General features: G+C 43.5%; 1 protein-coding gene across 1 annotated transcript in view; it reads right to left on the bottom strand.

The window, feature by feature from the left end:
- Positions 1 to 2,535: 2,535 nt before the first annotated feature.
- Positions 2,536 to 17,520, bottom strand: part of Irak4 (interleukin 1 receptor associated kinase 4) — a 25,382-nt gene continuing 10,397 nt past the window's right edge. Inside the window, exons 3-12 of the mRNA XM_031353672.1 lie at positions 17,135 to 17,280; positions 14,166 to 14,348; positions 13,270 to 13,430; positions 11,559 to 11,623; positions 9,909 to 10,023; positions 9,397 to 9,506; positions 7,799 to 7,982; positions 6,879 to 6,941; positions 3,382 to 3,540; positions 2,536 to 3,266 (exon numbers count right to left, since the gene is read on the bottom strand). Of these exons, the coding sequence (XP_031209532.1) occupies positions 3,234 to 3,266; positions 3,382 to 3,540; positions 6,879 to 6,941; positions 7,799 to 7,982; positions 9,397 to 9,506; positions 9,909 to 10,023; positions 11,559 to 11,623; positions 13,270 to 13,430; positions 14,166 to 14,348; positions 17,135 to 17,280 (1,219 nt within the window). The 3' untranslated portion in view covers positions 2,536 to 3,233. The remainder of the gene's footprint in view (positions 3,267 to 3,381; positions 3,541 to 6,878; positions 6,942 to 7,798; positions 7,983 to 9,396; positions 9,507 to 9,908; positions 10,024 to 11,558; positions 11,624 to 13,269; positions 13,431 to 14,165; positions 14,349 to 17,134; positions 17,281 to 17,520) is intronic.

Genomic DNA, 17,520 nt, shown 5'->3' with positions numbered 1-17,520 from the left:
AGTTCAAGAGCACTGATTTTTGCTATCATTTCTTCCTTAGGAACTCTGGCTTGACACTAATATTGCCTTAAGTTTGCTTCCTAGTATTTTCACACAGGTTCCTTTGTCTCATTTTTTAAAACAAATCATCCGTCTTGATTGCTTTAGTACTTTATGAAACTGTTTCCATATCGGTCTATACTATCCAGACCTGTCAGGAGCTCTTCTTCCTAAAAGAGGCCAGGCTCCATAACAGGCTGAGTGGAGCCATGAGAGCCTGTACTAGTCCCAAGATCACTGTTGGATCAGCTTTTCTTAACTGTCCTGGTCCTACCTGATACAATGAACAAGGCATGCAACACTGCCCCTCTCATGCCTGATTATTTCCATAAGATCTGTCCTTCCTCTACTGTCCTTTGTTTCTAGTAGTCAGGGGACCATGAGCTGGAGAAAACTACGCCACCTGTGATAGTTCCTGTGAGCCACCAATCAGAGACTGATTTCCCTCACATTGCCTCAGAGCATGTGACTTTTGTCATAAGCAGGGATGGATGGTTATTCGTTCTGTGCTTTTGCAATACCAGGCTGATTCCATTTGTGCCCCTGTCCTACAGTTTTATGAGCAAGGCTGTGGCTGATCTCTCATTTAAAAGTATCTCCCAATTCATGGAGTTTAGTGGCACAATATTGCATGATTATCATACTAGGTCATTCTTTAAGTCCCCATGCCCCATGGACCACCTTTTTTCCTTCCTCTGTAACAAAGATTGTGCCTGAAGAATATTTTCCATTCCTCCCTCCTCCTCCTCCTCCTCAATGTCAAGTTCTTCCTGTCAATTCTAAGATTGGGGGTCCCAAGGAGGACAAATACCATACATATAATTTTTACTTTCTTTTAAATCTTCTACTCCCAGACATAGGAAATAGCAAGCTAGGACGTCCATCTTGTGTCGGGTAGAGCGCACTAATAATAAACTCAGTTGTCAATAATGTGTTGGTAATGCATGAGGGAAAGAAATCAACCGAGCACTTCCCTTTGGTGTCCTGGAAACAACAGTGAGCCCAGGCGTGAGTTCTCTACTGCTGTCTCGTCTCTCCCATCATCCTGCTCTGCCTGTTGTATGAGTCTGAATCAGTGTCGGCCTAAATGCTATTGTCCTGCCCTATGTCTGTATATCTGGGTGTGTCTGTGTGGCTATCCCTAACAAAGGCTGAAAAACATGGAAAGCATCACATGGAGGAACAAAGGAGGAACACCTTCCAGAAATTGTTAACAGCGTTTGACAAGGGATTAAGTCACTGCGTCCAACTGATCCCAGCTGACTCAGATAACAAACAGTTTTACACATATCACTGTTGATTGAGCAATGCCCATGTGTTGTCTTCAGTGGCTGTGGACCCTCATTTTATAAGATTGCTTTTAACTTATATTTGCTGTTTTCAGCAAATGATTATCATAACACACACAAAGCACACACTCGTAATTCTAGGGTCAGGGGCATGGAAGAACAGAGAAAAGATTGGAGCTGCTCACTAGCTTTGGTTGGGAATCCGAGGCAAGTAAGTTGGATTACTACATTGTTCTCTTGAAGGCAGGTTAAACCAACAGGCTGAGCACACAATAGGATAGCATAGTAACTGATCTCAATGCACATTATTAACTGGCTGTAAGGTCTAGCAGAAGCCCCAGTCTCTCTTGAATGGAAGAATTTTTTTTTTTTAATACTGCTTTGCCACACCACTTTTTGAAAGAGAGAGAGCAAGAGAGAGAGAAAGAGAGAGAGAACAAGAGAGAGAGAACAAGAGAGAGAGAGAGAGGGGGAAAGAGAGAGAGAGAGAGAGAGAGAGAAGATGCAGCCCTAGCTGACCTCAAGTTCTCGGAGCTCTGCCTCCCAAGTGTTGGGATGAAAGGCGTGTGTCAGCAAACCTGGTCTCTTTTTTCTCTCTTTCTTTCACTTTACCTACCAGTTCAGAGGAGAGTACAGACGATACAGGCATCTGCATCTTTTTCTCGTTGTAAATTCCCTTCTCAAACAGGCAAGCTGGAAAGGCACCTCAGCTTTAGTGGCACATCTTACTGATGCCACAGGGTGCTTACGACCCCATCCCACATGGGCTACCTTCAAGGACTGCAGTACGGAATAGCGGATTCCGTTCATTCAACAGGCATGCCATTGCCCACTGACAGAGGAAGATGGCCTCTCTGGAACTTCCCTTACAGACACTCCTCATGCAGATGGAGCAGGTCTGTGGAAGTCACACGTCTTCTTACTTCAGCAGGAGCAGCACAGTCACTACATGGCAAGGTACCATGCTTACCATACGGGAAAGGATGACATTGAAGTGCCCCCTTAAATGCTCCACCCACAGACAGCTTGGCCTCAGTTACATGTCTTTTCGCCCATTGCAGACACAATACAAATAACATCCCCCCCACCATTGGTTCTGTCATGTCCCACATACAGTATGTGAATTTTTCTGGGGGAGACAAGTATGCATCTATTCATTCAAAACAGGATCCCAATAACAGGCAGAAGAATAGATTCCACTCATGTCTACATTGTTGAACCAGTGAGTTTAGTTAGGGTTACAGCAGCAGTGGGGAGAGGTTCCTTATGGAAACATAGGTGAGGAGCTATTTACAGGAGCATGAAGTTCATAGCAAAAAACCGAAAGCCAACACGAAAGCTTAAGGTAGCTAAGAGCTGGCCCAGAGCTTTACAGGAAATTACTAGTGGGGTCTGCTGAGCTGCAAACCACAATCCCAGGCTAGACCGTAGTGGCACACTCTTTTAATCCCAACACGCAGTAGACAGAGACAGGCAGATTGCAGAGTTCAAGGCCAGCCTGGTCTACAGAGCAAGTTCCAGGACATCCAGGGATACACAGAGGAATCCTGTCTCACTTCCCCCAGCCCCCAATAACCCTAGTGTACAGCCCAGGGCTGCTTTCCTGAATCTCGAGTTCACTGTAGTTTGGTGATGTTGCTGTGGAAAACTGAGCTCCACACTAAGTAGGTGGGGCCAAGTGCTACCTTGCAACCGTCACTTGCTGCGGTGCCAAAGCGTCCATTAACTAGCCAGCACATTGCACCATGCTGCCTTGTTAAAAATAAAACGCATTTAGGAAACCAAAAACAAACGCAAACAAACAACAGGCTGGTGATGCAACTCAGTGTCAATGTGCTTTTCCGGTCTCCAGGACCACGAGCAGTTAAAAAAAAAAAAAAAAAAAAGATGTTTATTTCATTAGTTCTAAGCAGACATCTCTTGTAGCAGCTGTTGAACCTTTCAAAAGAAAGAGAACAAAAGAACCACGTTACTCAGAAGTCTGGAAATGGATACTTAGTAATGGCTAATACACCACACCCCTCACTGTGTATGTGGATACAGAAGGGAATACCTTAGCAATGTCTGGCCGTCTGTTTTTCTTCTCATGCAGACACTGACTAGCAGTGGAGTACATCGCTTCGACGGAAGCAGGGTCTGCATCGCTCATCTTCTCATCCGTATAATCTTCAATCGTCTTCTCTTCATCTTCAATCTCTTCTTTAATATCCAGCTTGAAAACAATATTAAAACTTGGTTAAACCCTTCAAAGTTAAAGAAATCAGAATATAAATTTAAATTATTTGGACTCATCTCAGTATTGTTTTGTAGCTTCATCAGGAATTGGATTCGCAGAGGTCAGATGTTACACAAGGAAATGCATACATAGGTACACATTACAGATTTACTGGCTTTATTCGTATATGCGTCTACCCATGTGCTTTATATTATAATTCTTGTCTTTCTGGGATGAGCTAACTGTTCCCTTTCTTGTTGGCAGCGTTTGCCAGCTCAGGCTCACCAGCTTCTTGATGTATGTCTGATAATGGAATCGAAAGGACCAGGGAGATTGGGAGATGAATGAGGAGATGGCGCTCTGGGTTGAACCGCAGGTTGAGGGGTGGCTCCAGAAACATGGATCTGTGTATGTCTACATCCTGGTTCCTAGAGTCCATAAATATGATCTCATGTGGAAAAAAAAATATCTCTGTAGATCTCCGAAACGGGAGGTCCTCTTGAGTGTAGTGCTCTGAACAGGATGTCTCCATAGGCTCTTTTGGTTTTCAATTGGTGGTGCTCTCTGGGAGACTTGGGAGGCGTGGCCTTGGTAGAGGAAGTACATCTCTGGGGGCGGGCTTTGGGCGCTCAACCCCCTCACTCATTCCCAGTTCACTCTGTGCTTTGCATGTGTTGTTTCTCCTGCAACCATACCAGCCACTTGCTATCTTATCTCCCTGCCACAAAAGACTCTGGAACCGTAAGTCCCAATACACCCTTTTTTCTGTGTTGCCTGTGATTTATGAGTGCAATAAAACAGTGACTAAGACACTGGGTTATCCAAGTATGCTCTAACTTCAATGCCAAGTGTATGTATATATGTGACAGAAAAAGAAAAAGACACGGGAGAAAATGTGACCGCCAGCAGCGGAGCCCACAGTGGCAGGTCTAGTGATAAGCCGAAGCTACAAGAAGCCACTAGAACCCCCAAGAGACAGGGAGTGGTTTCCCCTGGACCCCCAAGAGGGGCTCATGGTCTTACCAAACTTTGACTTCAGACTTCTGGCTTCTACCAAGAGACTATATGATTTTACTTTAAGAGACCTGGTTTGTGGTATATTCTGTAGTAGCTCAAAGAAACTTGGACTGAAAGAAAGGATTATGAGTGAGGGGCGGTAAGTGCCATTCAAAAGTCTTCCAAACGGGATGGATTGTGAAACAACACAGGCGATGGAGAAAAGGCTCCCTGACAGAGCACTCTTAACTTAGCAGGGTTTACGTTAGGATCTTAGGGCTTTCTAGCCATACTGCACTCAAAGGTACAATGCTTTCTGAATTTTATACTTCTGCTATTAAATGATGCTGTGCATACTTGTGTCAGAGAGATTTTGTATTTCATTCTTATTGAGCCAAAGTGGTGGCTTTTACACATTCTGAAGGGAGAGAGATCTAGGTAGCTGTAGGTAGGCCTTTCTATAGGCAAGCTTGCCTGAAACAGAAGCCCAGTTTGGTGAGGCACTGGTTATCACCCCAACCCCCTAACTCTCTCCTCGCCCTGCGAGGCTTCGTTTTTGCTTTTTTGGTATTAAGGATCCAGTGGAGGGACTTGTGCAAGCCAGGCCAGAGTTCTGCCAACCAGCCTGCACCTCTAAATACTTCCTATAAGAAAGTAATTTTCCATTTATTTATTTATTTGGGGATGGGTGGAGGTCAGAGGACACTTGAATGATCAGTTCTCAGGTCAAAAGACTGAACTGAAGTCAGGCCAAGTGGCAGCGCCTTCATGTGCTAAACATCTCACTGGCCTCTGTATTCCCCAGGTTTCTGGTTTTAATCCAATCTCCACCCCAAACTTTCTCTATATCTTATACAAATAGCTCAAACATGAACATCTCCAGTTCAGGCTTCTCTCTTGACCTCCAGCAACAGATGGGGCAGAGAATTTTATATTTCTGGTTAAGGTAATATTTTACTTTTTGATTTGCCATTTAAAAAAACTTGAATACCATTATAATATTCTCACAAATATCTTCCAATGTAAATATATTACATATGCTATTTTAGCATCGCATCAGCAGACCATGGACATCTTTGTTTTATGGTGGACATTTGTAACAGTGTCACACACTACAGTTTACTCAGATTAGTATTGGTGCTAAGACTTTCTCTGTCATTTCCAAGATCTATTTTAATTGTCTGTTTGTATCTGTGTGTCTTTATGTGGGCATTTGTACAAGTATACAGGTCCCTGTGGAGGTCAGGGGCATCCGCCCCTGGAACTGGGGTGACAGGCAACACACCTAATACACATGCTGGGAACTATAAACTTTGGCCTCTGATAAAGCCCTGTGAGCTCCTGGCTGCTGAGTGCTCTCTCCAGCCCTGAACAAAGACACCAAACCTTCTGAGAGTCTACCCTAATTCTGTGACATGATCTACTATGTAAACCTTCTGATAGTCTACCCTGATTCTGGGACATGATCTACTATATATCTACTCTCTGAATTGTTCATACTGTTCTGCTCTATTAAAGCCTATGAATAAATTAGAATAAAAGGAATAAAGTTATTAATTTTGAGAAATGTTTATATATGATATGTATCTTTAGGTATTTTTAAAGATATATATATGTGACATAGCATAATTCATCTGTAGTTTACTTACCATTTAACTCATCTACTTATAAATTCTCAATCAAATGTTCAATATAAAAAAATAGAAGGCTGGGAATGGTAGTGAGACTGCAGGAGGGAAATGTTTTAACTCTGTAAGTAGAACACTCCACAATGAAATAAAGAGCTTTGACTGGTATTTACATTCTTTTTCTTTTCTTTTCTTTTTCTTTTTCTTTTTTTTTTGAGACAGGGTTTCTCTGTATAACCCTGGCTGTCCTGGAACTCACTCTGTAGACCAGCTGGCCTCGAACTCAGAAATCTACCTGCCTCTGCTTCCCAAGTGCTGGGATTAAAGGCGTGTGCCACCACTGCCTGGCTACATTCTTATGCAGAAACAAGTGGAAGCTACGATTTGTCCCCCTCATGACCTGGAAGTAGTCTCACCACCAGGATCTGTACACTACAGATTATAATAAAGTGCAGAGTAATAAACTACAGGTAAATGAGCTTCCATCTCATTTTGCCCACAAAGACACCGGGACAAAGAATATAGGAATGACCTTTTCGGGCTTCACAAATACAGCCCGGCAAACCCAAGATTGGGATTGTCAGAGTGCCAGTACACGCAGCCAGTATTACGTCAGAAAATGCCATTCCTGTGTCCCAGAGCCTCCCACACACGTCAAAGACCGTAAAGGCAAGAGAGGAAATGATGGACAGAAAGGAGTTAGTTACTAACTAGTAGTTGAGGTTCCCGGTTTTCATCCACAGCTGCAAGTCCGGTTATCAGCTCTAATAAAACCTAGGAAGGCAAAGGGATCCATTAGCAAAACACTGGGGAAATTAGTAGACATGTCTGAGCCCAAGGGACTCGAACCCACTAAGCAAGGCTTTCTTGTGCTAACCAGTGGCCCGGAGCACAGAAGTTGATGGCATATAAGAATCAAAGAAGTTCTACTCAACATCTGTTCTGGGAACTCCGTGCTCTTATGTCTTATGGGGCCCTCGGGAGAATCTTATTTTCTAACCCGTAGCCGTATTTTACAACCCCCATGCCATAACATTATGGTGGAGTAAAGGTCCCACAAATGAAGCCTATTTGGAGAATGAAGATGAAGATGAAGCCTCATTAATCTTACCCTGCCTTCTCCACCTCTGGCTGTTAGATGATAAAATGACAGAAAAAGGAAGAGAAAAGAAGTCCACGTTATGTGACATGATTGACTTTGTGCGCGGGCTTACGCTTCATTTGGATTCATGGTGAGACAATATTTTCTTGCAGTCGTTAAAAAGAAATCAACTCAAACCTTTTACATATTAGGGATTTCTCATAAACTTTCTGGTGTAACCAGAGGCTAATGTAAATAGTTTATATATGTATATAAGAGAGAGGAAAAAAGACACATGCACTAAACTATTCTGATCTAATTCACAATTTAAAAAGAATGACTGTGGGTTGGAAAGATGACTTAGCAAAGTAAAGGCACTTGCCACCAAGCCTGGTGACCTGCATCTGATCCCAGGAACCAACATGGTAGAAGGAGAGAACGGGCCCCCAAAAGCTACCCTCAGGCCTTTGGTGTTCGTATGCTACAGCATGCACATGTGTACACACACTATAAAAATATGCACAAAACAATAAAGAGAATGATCACGTACCACGCCGAAGCTGTAGATGTCAGATTTGGGTGTTATTTCTCCTCGCAAAGCTTCGGGTGCCATATAAGCCGTTGTGCCCACAATTCGGCTGGTCATGACTGTCTGTGCTAGCTTCGCTGAAGCCCGTGCAAGCCCAAAGTCAGATATTTTGGCAGTAAAGTCTTTGTCTAGTAAGATATTTGCACTGGAAAAGAAATTAAATTTGAAAGTAGAAAACTTTCTTCTTACCCAGGATGTCCATCAGGTTCTTAGGAAGAGGTATATGTAAAATATGTGTATATATATGTATACACACACACACACACACACACACACACACACACACACACACACATATATATATATACACACACATACATATATATGTACATACACACACACACATATATATGTATATACACACACATTTCATATGTGCAGTAGAGAAGACTGAATTATATTTAAATCAGTCAGTTATTCAGATGACAGCAAGAGAGAAATAATTATTTTCCTTTCTGTATCTTGGAGATGTTTAAGGGAATAAAAGCATAATAACATTTCCTCTTTAGGAAGATGCATTTTCAGTACGCCACAGGTAGCTATTTACTTCCGTACCTTCAAAGAATTCCAAACTCAGCATATGCAGCTCTCCTAAGCATACCCCAACCTAGATCCCTTCCAGTCCTTTCTGTTCAAGTGGGCCATGCCATAGTCATTCCCAGAATGCAACTGTGGATGCTGTGAGTTCAAAAGTGCTTCTAGAAAAACCACCTTTTCTGGACCCTCTTCAGCTGAGATAAACACTGGCATCTTCATTGTTCCTATCTACTCACTCCTGCTCATGTGAACTCTGTCTGCCCAGATGTCTATAACAATCTAATGAATTACCCCTGGTTTTAAACTGTTCCATCCTAAACGTGACTTGCCACACTTGGATACAGTGTTGTTGATCCTTGACTTTGTTGGCCAGGTGCTATAGGACCAGGGTTCTCCGTTATCTATTTAAATTCCTCTCACATCTTCTACCGAACACTTCCCACACACCAGTCACATTGTAATCATTTCACTTCCTGTGACTCACCACGCCTTCACATTCCTTCTTCCCGTTTGCCCTATTACGCTTATACGCTTATTCTTTCCAGAATATTCTCTTTATTTCCGATACAGCCGCCCTCAAACTGTGCTTTCTTATTTCTAGCTCATCATTCAGGTCTCAGCCTAAATATCACTTCTTTCAAAATCCATCCCTTCTTCATACCAATTCTGAGAGAGCACTACATCAAACACTTGAAAATCCCATTGTTTTTGTGATTATCTGATTGATGTTGAACTCTGTCTTGAGCTACATCCATAACCTTATCGTGTACAATGTTTAGCATATAGCAGGCAAATATTTAACTAGGTAAATAACAAGGGTGGGGAGGGCTAAAAATATCCACGGAGGTTGAAGGTGAATCAGGAAAAGCAGGTCATGGCTATTGGAACACTGAGGATCTTGGTGTCTGCGCACAAAGAGCTCTCCAGTGACAGGGAACAAGACACATGTGAAAAGAGCAAATGAAAAGAGAGAAAATTATTCTTTAAAGGCGGCTTTCCAGCGTTTCTGACGGTAGACTTACCTTTTAATATCTCTATGAATATGATGATTTTCATGTAAAAAACTGATGCCATTTGCTGCACCCTGAGCAATCTTGCATCTCATGTGCCAGGAAAGTGGTGGAGTACCGTCCTTGTGAAGAGACAAACGAATTTGAAACAATGGTTTAGGTGAAAAAAAAAATCCAGAGAAAACTCATAACAGTATTTTATTTATTTATTTGTCAAGGGATACAAGGGATGTATCACTAAGGGTTACAATTTTTAAAGTTTGAAAAAAAAATCTCAAGTAAGATCAAATGGACTCTGCATGTCTTGCTTGAATATAAAAACACACAACTGTGCCCCCAACATCTAGCCTTGACTGACACTTCTGCATTTTAAATGGGCAATACCGGTCGGTCCACACATGAACTACGTCGATTTGCAGAACAAGAAACTACTAATTTAATGTGGTTTAAGTCCTAACCAGATGTGAACATTAGCAATCCAACATAGGAACAGAAAATGAGACAATCAGTCACAAGTGTCTTACCAGGCAGGACAGCCTGTCGAGCAAGGAACCATTGGGCATGTAAGCATACACTAAGCACAGGTTGTCACTGTCACTAGAGAAGCCGAGCAGCTCCACCAGGTTTTCGTGCTGACACCTGGGACAGGAGACATACCGTGGAAACGGTTACAATAAATGTTTGCAGGAGTTAATTCAATTTAAGAATTTTAACCGAAAGATCTAGGAGATAACTGCCTGTATCTATATACACACATATATCGTATGTAATATGATGGATGGATGTTCATAACCTGCTAACATGCTCATTGGAACTGTCCATTCTTCCCTGTAAACAGTTCTGGTTTCAGTGACACTGACCTACAACAGAAACGAACCTCTCCCAGTTCTGTAGTCACGGCTTGATCAGATCAGCGGAACCTGAGACAGGTTAGTTCAGGACGAGGCCGATGCCCATCTTTGTTCAGGGCCTTTGCAAGATCTGGAAACTTGTAACATGGATGAATCCATTAACGTAACAAAACTCTAACAGACCCGAGGCACTGCTTTGTAGGAACCATCTTCACTCACATTTAACTTCATTATTTATGGTCTTTAACCATATGATTGTCTACAATCTAGGTTTTTTGATACACTTGAGAGAAATAGGTACAAAAGCTGCAGAGTAACAAAGCCACAGGCTTCATCCAAAATTACAGTGCTGCCACCTCCTGGACATGTGGTGCATGGCAGGATGACAACCTTGGCTTCAGGCTTCCCTGCATACAGAACATGCACTATTGGGTAACAGTATCCCACAACATGGATGCTGTGAGAATTAATGAATACCTGAAGCACACATGGCACACGAGAGGTGCTCCATTATTCATTTCGCTCATCCCAAGCCATCTATAATTCTGTATACCCTTGTCTAAGAGGAATACTCAGAAGTGTAAGTTAAACCGCTTAATTCTCCGTTTCCACCGAATTTGCAGTTTTAAAAATAACAAATATATAATAGCTATTGAAGTTTTATTATATACAAAGCAGGTGGGGGCTCACATGTTTCATTTCATTAACCTTCACAATCTTTATTGTCTTAGTCCCTACTGGGTAGAGTCTGAAGAAACTTGGATTAAGTCATTCTCCATCAATACATTCTCAAATTTTCGCATATGGTATTTCCCTAGTTTTCTGTGAGTTTTAACTTCTCTGAGGGTCTGTCATTTTATAAACAATTGTTGTTTATTTATTTATTTATTTATTTATTTATTTCTGAGACAGGGTCTTCCTACACAGTTTTAGCTGTCTTGGAATTTGCAATGTAGCACAGGGTGTCCTTGAACTCACAATCTTCCTACCTCAGCCTCCCAAGTACTGGGATTACAGGAGTGTACCATCATTCTTGGACTTATAAATAGTATTTTTTTTTTCTTAAATCACTACAACTGATCTGTCAGGAATTCTTGGGATGGAAAACACTTCGAATCCTATGTAACTTTGTTGTGATTTAGAATACTGACCGCCTTCAATCTGTGGGCGTGTGAGGATATGTGGTCATGCAATCAGAGAATCAATAGTGTTTAGTTCCACCCTGTACCTTCACACACTTGCAGCTGTGCTTTATGGGGAAACCAGGTCCCTAGACCTACGCCATGCTCTCTCCCTAGGCCACGCAGGAAAATCAACACTTACTTTGCCATGACTTTAATTTCTTGATCAAACTGTTGCTTTAGTTCTTCAGTACTGATTTCAACCATCTATGAACATAAAAATACATATTGTAACACGGTACAATAGCCTCGTGACTGAAGGAGGTTCGAGAGATAGTCCTCGGCTGATTTGCTTACTTTAAAACCACGTGGTGAACCGGGTCTGGGAGTGTAGAAGTGTACTTCTATATACGTGTGAGGCTGAGGCCCAAGAACGTCAAGTTCAAGGCCTGCCTGGCTCTCAGAGTGTGTTCAAGGGTGGGCTCTGCAACTTGATCTTTGCTCCAAGAGAGACATTAAAAGGGCTAGGGTGTAGCTCAGTGGTCAAGTTCTGGGCCAACATACAAGGCCCAGGGGTTCAGTAACAGTACAGTAAAAGAAATAAAAACAGTGGTCTTCATGCTTAGTTCTGGCACTCTGATAGGGACTACCGGAGATTAAGAAGGACAGACAGACAAAAGTAACATGAAGCGGGATCTGGTGAGATGGAGCCATACCAACAACCCAGATACCCAGCGTGTTTATTACACACAGCAAGACCTCGGATGCCAGAGAGCTAATCTTGGTAAGGGAGAGTCTCTGTACGGGAGCAGGCGACTCCAGGTGCAGTCACCAGGGATGAGGTGACAGAGGTTGGGACCTTTGCCATGAACTGGTTTTATCTAAAGACCAACCATTTGCCAACATCTAGACTCAGACCAGAGGAAGGCCTTGCCCTTCCTGTGAAATAGAAACACTTCATCACAGAGAAATTTTAAAAATGATTCTGTGTAACCAGATGGAAGCAGATGTGAGCAGAAAAAGAGAATCAAATCCTACGAAAACCACTGCAACAGAAATGACGGGGGATGCCTGTGGTGCCTACACATGAGCAATATTGATATTTTAAAGATATTAATGACAGGCTGGTAATATAACTAATCAATAATTACAAGTAAAAACACTTATAGGAACGGGAACAAAGGACAGACAAGGAAACTCCTTTGTCATAATATGTATTTTTTAAAAATATTTTTTCCGGGCATGGTGGCGCACACCTTTAATCTCAGCACTCGGGAGGCAGAGGCAGGAGGTTCTCTGTTAGTTCCAGGCCAGCCTGGTCTTCAGAACGAGTTTCAGGACAGGCAAGATTACACAGGGAAACACTGTCTCAAATATATACATATGATATACATATGTAATATATATGCATGTATAATATATAATATTTTTTAATTACATTTATTTAGTGTGTGTGCACACACATGAACAACAACAACCTGGAGAAGTCAATTCTCTTCTTCTACCGTGTGGCTCCCAGGGAGCAAACTCAGATCATCAGGCTCACTGGCAAATGCCTTTCCCCACTGAGCTATCTCACTGACACCTAACATATTGTTAGATGGGACAGGTCATACAAAAGCATTCAGATAAAATTTTCTCAGCATCTTATTCTTAATCTAAATTATGTATGAGGCATTGTCGTGGAAGGCTTCTTAATGTCACCTGGTGAGCCTGTCACCATCATAAAGGTGATTCTATGTCTGTGTCTATACACTTTCCTAGGGGTAGGACTCATAGCCCTCTGTAGATTCCTACGTGATATGAGGAGGCAGCGGCTCAGGAAGGGTCAGCTTAGAGAGGGCAATCACTGGGATAACGAAGCCCACCCGTGAGGATGGCTGGTGGCTTGTGAGAGGAGGAAGACAACTTACCGCTCCGAGCTTCTTCACCGCTACGGTGGTGTTGTTCACACAGCCCTTGTATACCACTCCAAATCCCCCCTCTCCCATCCGGTTGCCACCGACAGACACAGGTCGCTCATTGAAGTCATTTGTAATGCTTTTCAGTTCATAAAATGAGAAGCTGTGAAACCCTGCGGCATCAACAAAGCAAGGAGAAGGGGCTTGCACAAGGAAATGTGGCTTTCATGGCGGACATTTTCTCAACTTGCAGATGTCACTCACACACACACACACACACACACACACACACACACACACATACACACACACACACTCACTCACATGAAATACAGGCTGTAACCTTCATTACTGCAATTACTCTTGGTGATTCTGTATGGAACACTCTACCCCCACCTAAAATACTTATTTGACTAAGGCTGGTCTACTCCCCCAAAACACTAGTCACACCTAAAAATTATCTTCTTTATATATTTAGTTTTGAGATGCGGTCTCATATAGACCGGGTTGGCCTTGAATTTACTGTCCAGATCAAGCTGCCCTCACCCTGCCGACCTCCCCGCCTCTGCCTTCCAAGGGTCGGGAGCATAGGTGCACAGCACCATGCAGACTTGTTTTCTCTCTTACTTATTGTGACTGTAGCATGTCCCATGTCTCTCAGCTACCTCTCCAGGATCATATCTGCCTGGAGTAACTGAAAGAATGGCAAAGGATGCAAAGAAGATGGTACTTGGTAAACTTATAAGGAAAGAAACAGCAAAGGATGCTGCCAGCGTGCCCCTGCCCGCTGTACAATCACCGTAATGGCAGATCCACTGGGGATGCTGCCAGCGTGCCCCTGCCCACTGTACAATCACCGTAATGGCAGATCCACCAGTGGGAAAGAATGAATGGGCAGTGTTACTTACGAGTACCGCTGGATTCTACACTTTTATTGTCTGGACTTGAGGAGTCGGGTGGCTCAAAGCTATGTTCTAGCTTCGGCATAGACATTACGGACGTCCCGTCCTTTTCCTGACAAGGCCTGTGTGTCTGTGCCACTGTTGCCGCTTCTCTAGAAGGCAGGTTGTTGACGGTTTGGGGAACAGCATCTGTCGAACAAGAAGACACAGTTAGTTTCTGTGTGAGAAAGAAGTTTTTGTGGAGAAAAAAAAAACCAGTGCGGTGGCTTGAATGAAAATGGCCTCCATAGGCTCAGAGGGAGTGGCACTGGGGGAAGTGTGTCACCAGGGGCGGGCTATGAGGTCTCTGATGCTCAAGCCAGGCCCAGTCTCTCTCTTGCTCTCTCTCTGCTGTCTCTGTCTCTCTGTCTCGCTCTCCCTGCTGCCTGCTGGTCTGTATGCAGAACTCTCAGCTACCTCTCCAGGATCATATCTGCCTGTGTCACCATGCTTCCAGCCATGATGATAATGGACTACACTTATGAACTGCAAGCTGGCACCAATTAAACCTTTTCCCTTATATGAGTCGCTGTGGTCATGTTGTCTCTTTACAGCAGTAGAAACCCTAACTACAATAGAGAGAAACTCATAGGCAGCTTCCAGATGTTGGCCCAACATCATCACAAAACACAGGAAGATACCCTAGTAAGTCTGTGTTGGTTGGGATAAAAATGAATAGACAGAGGAACACTGTTTACAAAAGTGGTTCAGAGCCATTGGGGAACTAGGAGACACTACTCATTTAAGAGTAGAGAACCAGCAGGTGTGGCAGTGCCCACCTGTGATCCCAGCAACTTGGAGGTGGAGGCAGGAGGATCAAGATTAACTTTGGTCTTGACTACATAGTAAGTTCAAGGTCAGTCTGGGCTACATGAGATTCTGTTTTAAGAACAAACAACTAAACACACACACTGACATACACATACTGACACAGACATACACAAAGACACATACACACAGACACACAAACACAAACACAAACAGATACACATACAAACACACACAGACATACTGACACCCTGACACACACATCCTGACAAGCACATACTGACACACACAGAGACACACAATAACACAAAGACACACATACAAACACAGAGACACACAGTGATACACACACAGACACACACACACACACACACACTGACACACACACAGACATAAACCCAGACACACACATACACACACACACATACACACACTGACACATACTCAGACACACATCCAAACATACACCTACCCACACACAAACACACAGACACATTGACACACATACTAACACACACACAGGCCCACACCCAGACACACACTAAAACACACACACACTTGCCACACCCACTTGACTACCCCAGTAAAGTCTGCAATATCAGGGTTGAAAACCTGATCATGGACAAGAGGCGTTATGACTTCAAAGGGAGTTTGTGCCTCCTGGGTATTCAGTCAGTCGTTGGCATCTCCTAACTCAGATGTGTTCCAGATTAGTCTTTCCAATCATCAACATGCCTTCTTATTCAGGCATAAAGATACCCCAAGAAATGATTCGTAAATGACTAAAACTTAAGATTGGGCGTTGTTCCCTGGCCAGCACAGTGTTCCAATATATCCTAATTTATTACCAAGCTGTCATTAACTTGGAATTTCTCACAAGAAAGCTGAAGAGCATTCACAGGAGCTGCTAGATTGGGACTACCTGATGCTTGCCTCCAACAGACCCAGAGAATTAGCTTGGGATTGCCAAGATAGCCCCAGCGGGAAAGGCACCACTGCTCTTCCGCTTCACACAGGGATGCCTGATCTTACTGACCCTGATGTGACCGTCACTTGCCTAAGTGACTTCTGTCTTGCTCTCTGATCTTACTGACCTTGATGTAACCTTCACCTGCCTATGTGACTTTTGTCGTTTGCCCTGTTTTCTCTAAACTATATAAGCCTGGTTTTCACTTTGTGCAGGACTTAGACTAAGACTTGGACAGACTCATACATTCAAATTCGAGACAGAGCATTCGAGCTTTGAGCCTCATGTGGTCTGCAGCCCCCCGGGCCCAGAGCACTATGGCCCAGGGGGAGGGGGTGAGTGCAGCACCTGTCCATTAGAGGTGGCTGCTTTAGACTCAGTGTGTTTCAGGTGGCCTCAGATGTTCTCAACTGTTGAGCTGCCAGATTTCTCATTTCTCTTTTGTAATGACTGTAAAAGTCTGATGCCATTTTTGAGAAATACATTCAGATCCCGAACTTCCATATGTCGTCTCTGCCATCATTTCTTCACCTACGCCTTATCGACCTGACTAGGACCCCATTTCTCCCGCGGGTTGAGGGAGGCCCAGACTGGCCAGCCTGCGGCATACACTGACACACACATACACACACACACACAGAGGTGGGAGGAGAACAAAAAATATCTTAGACACTGAACTCATTGCTATGACCCCCCCCCCTTAAGGATGTGTGGCACAAAGTCCAAGAATCTACATGTTCCACAAGAACTCTAGGAAATTCTTTGCATAGTAATGGTTGAGATCCACCAGTGTATCAAAGGGAGAAAGCAGTGAGGTAATGAGGAGGGCAGAACCACTCTAACAGTGGGATGCAGGGTAAGGAAGCCATGATGAGAGTCTTGTCAAGGTGAAGCTGAATGGGGCCAAGAGAGGACACTTCTTAAAAGAGTAAATCCTTCCAGGCTACGTTCTCCATCCCTCTAAATAAACTCCGGCAGAAGGCTACCCAACTTTAATGGTGTTAGACCAATCCTTGAGCATCTATCACTTTAGCAGCATGGTCCACATCATGTAGTATCCAGAATGTTAAAAGCTAGGAAGAGCTGGAAGAAGGAACGGACTCAAACATCAGGTTTGTTCATTACACAGAAGAGTAAAAGATTGTGTGTCTGCCATTCGTCACTCCAGGCAGCTGTTCATGCCCTGGATACACCCATTTACCTGGCAGCAGGAGAGTGGCGGGGGCAAACAGCTCAATCTGGATCAGAAGATCCACAAGGTCCCCGACTGTGCAGTTCGTGGTGCCCCAGTCAAACAGCAGCTCACAGGTGGGGCTCTTTCCAGTCTGAAGTAAGGCTTCGAATCTCCTAAAAAGCAAGAAAAACAGCTAGTACACAAGAAGAGTTCATATGAAAATAGGTGATGATCTCTGCACCTCACACCCCTTCTGATTGTCTCACACAGCCGTCTAAGGAAGGAAAGGGACTGTGACAACCAGTAAAGACACCAACAAGGAGCAAAGACAGCAGAAAGGAGCCAAAGGTGATGATGATGATGATGATGATGATGATGATGATGATGATGATGATGATGATGATGATGATGAT

The sequence above is a fragment of the Mastomys coucha genome, unplaced genomic scaffold (genome assembly GCF_008632895.1).
Source record: "Mastomys coucha isolate ucsf_1 unplaced genomic scaffold, UCSF_Mcou_1 pScaffold11, whole genome shotgun sequence".
NCBI classification, from domain to species: Eukaryota; Metazoa; Chordata; class Mammalia; order Rodentia; family Muridae; genus Mastomys; species Mastomys coucha.
Note: the sequence above shows the minus strand (reverse complement) of the source record. Positions and strands in the feature narration are given on the sequence as shown.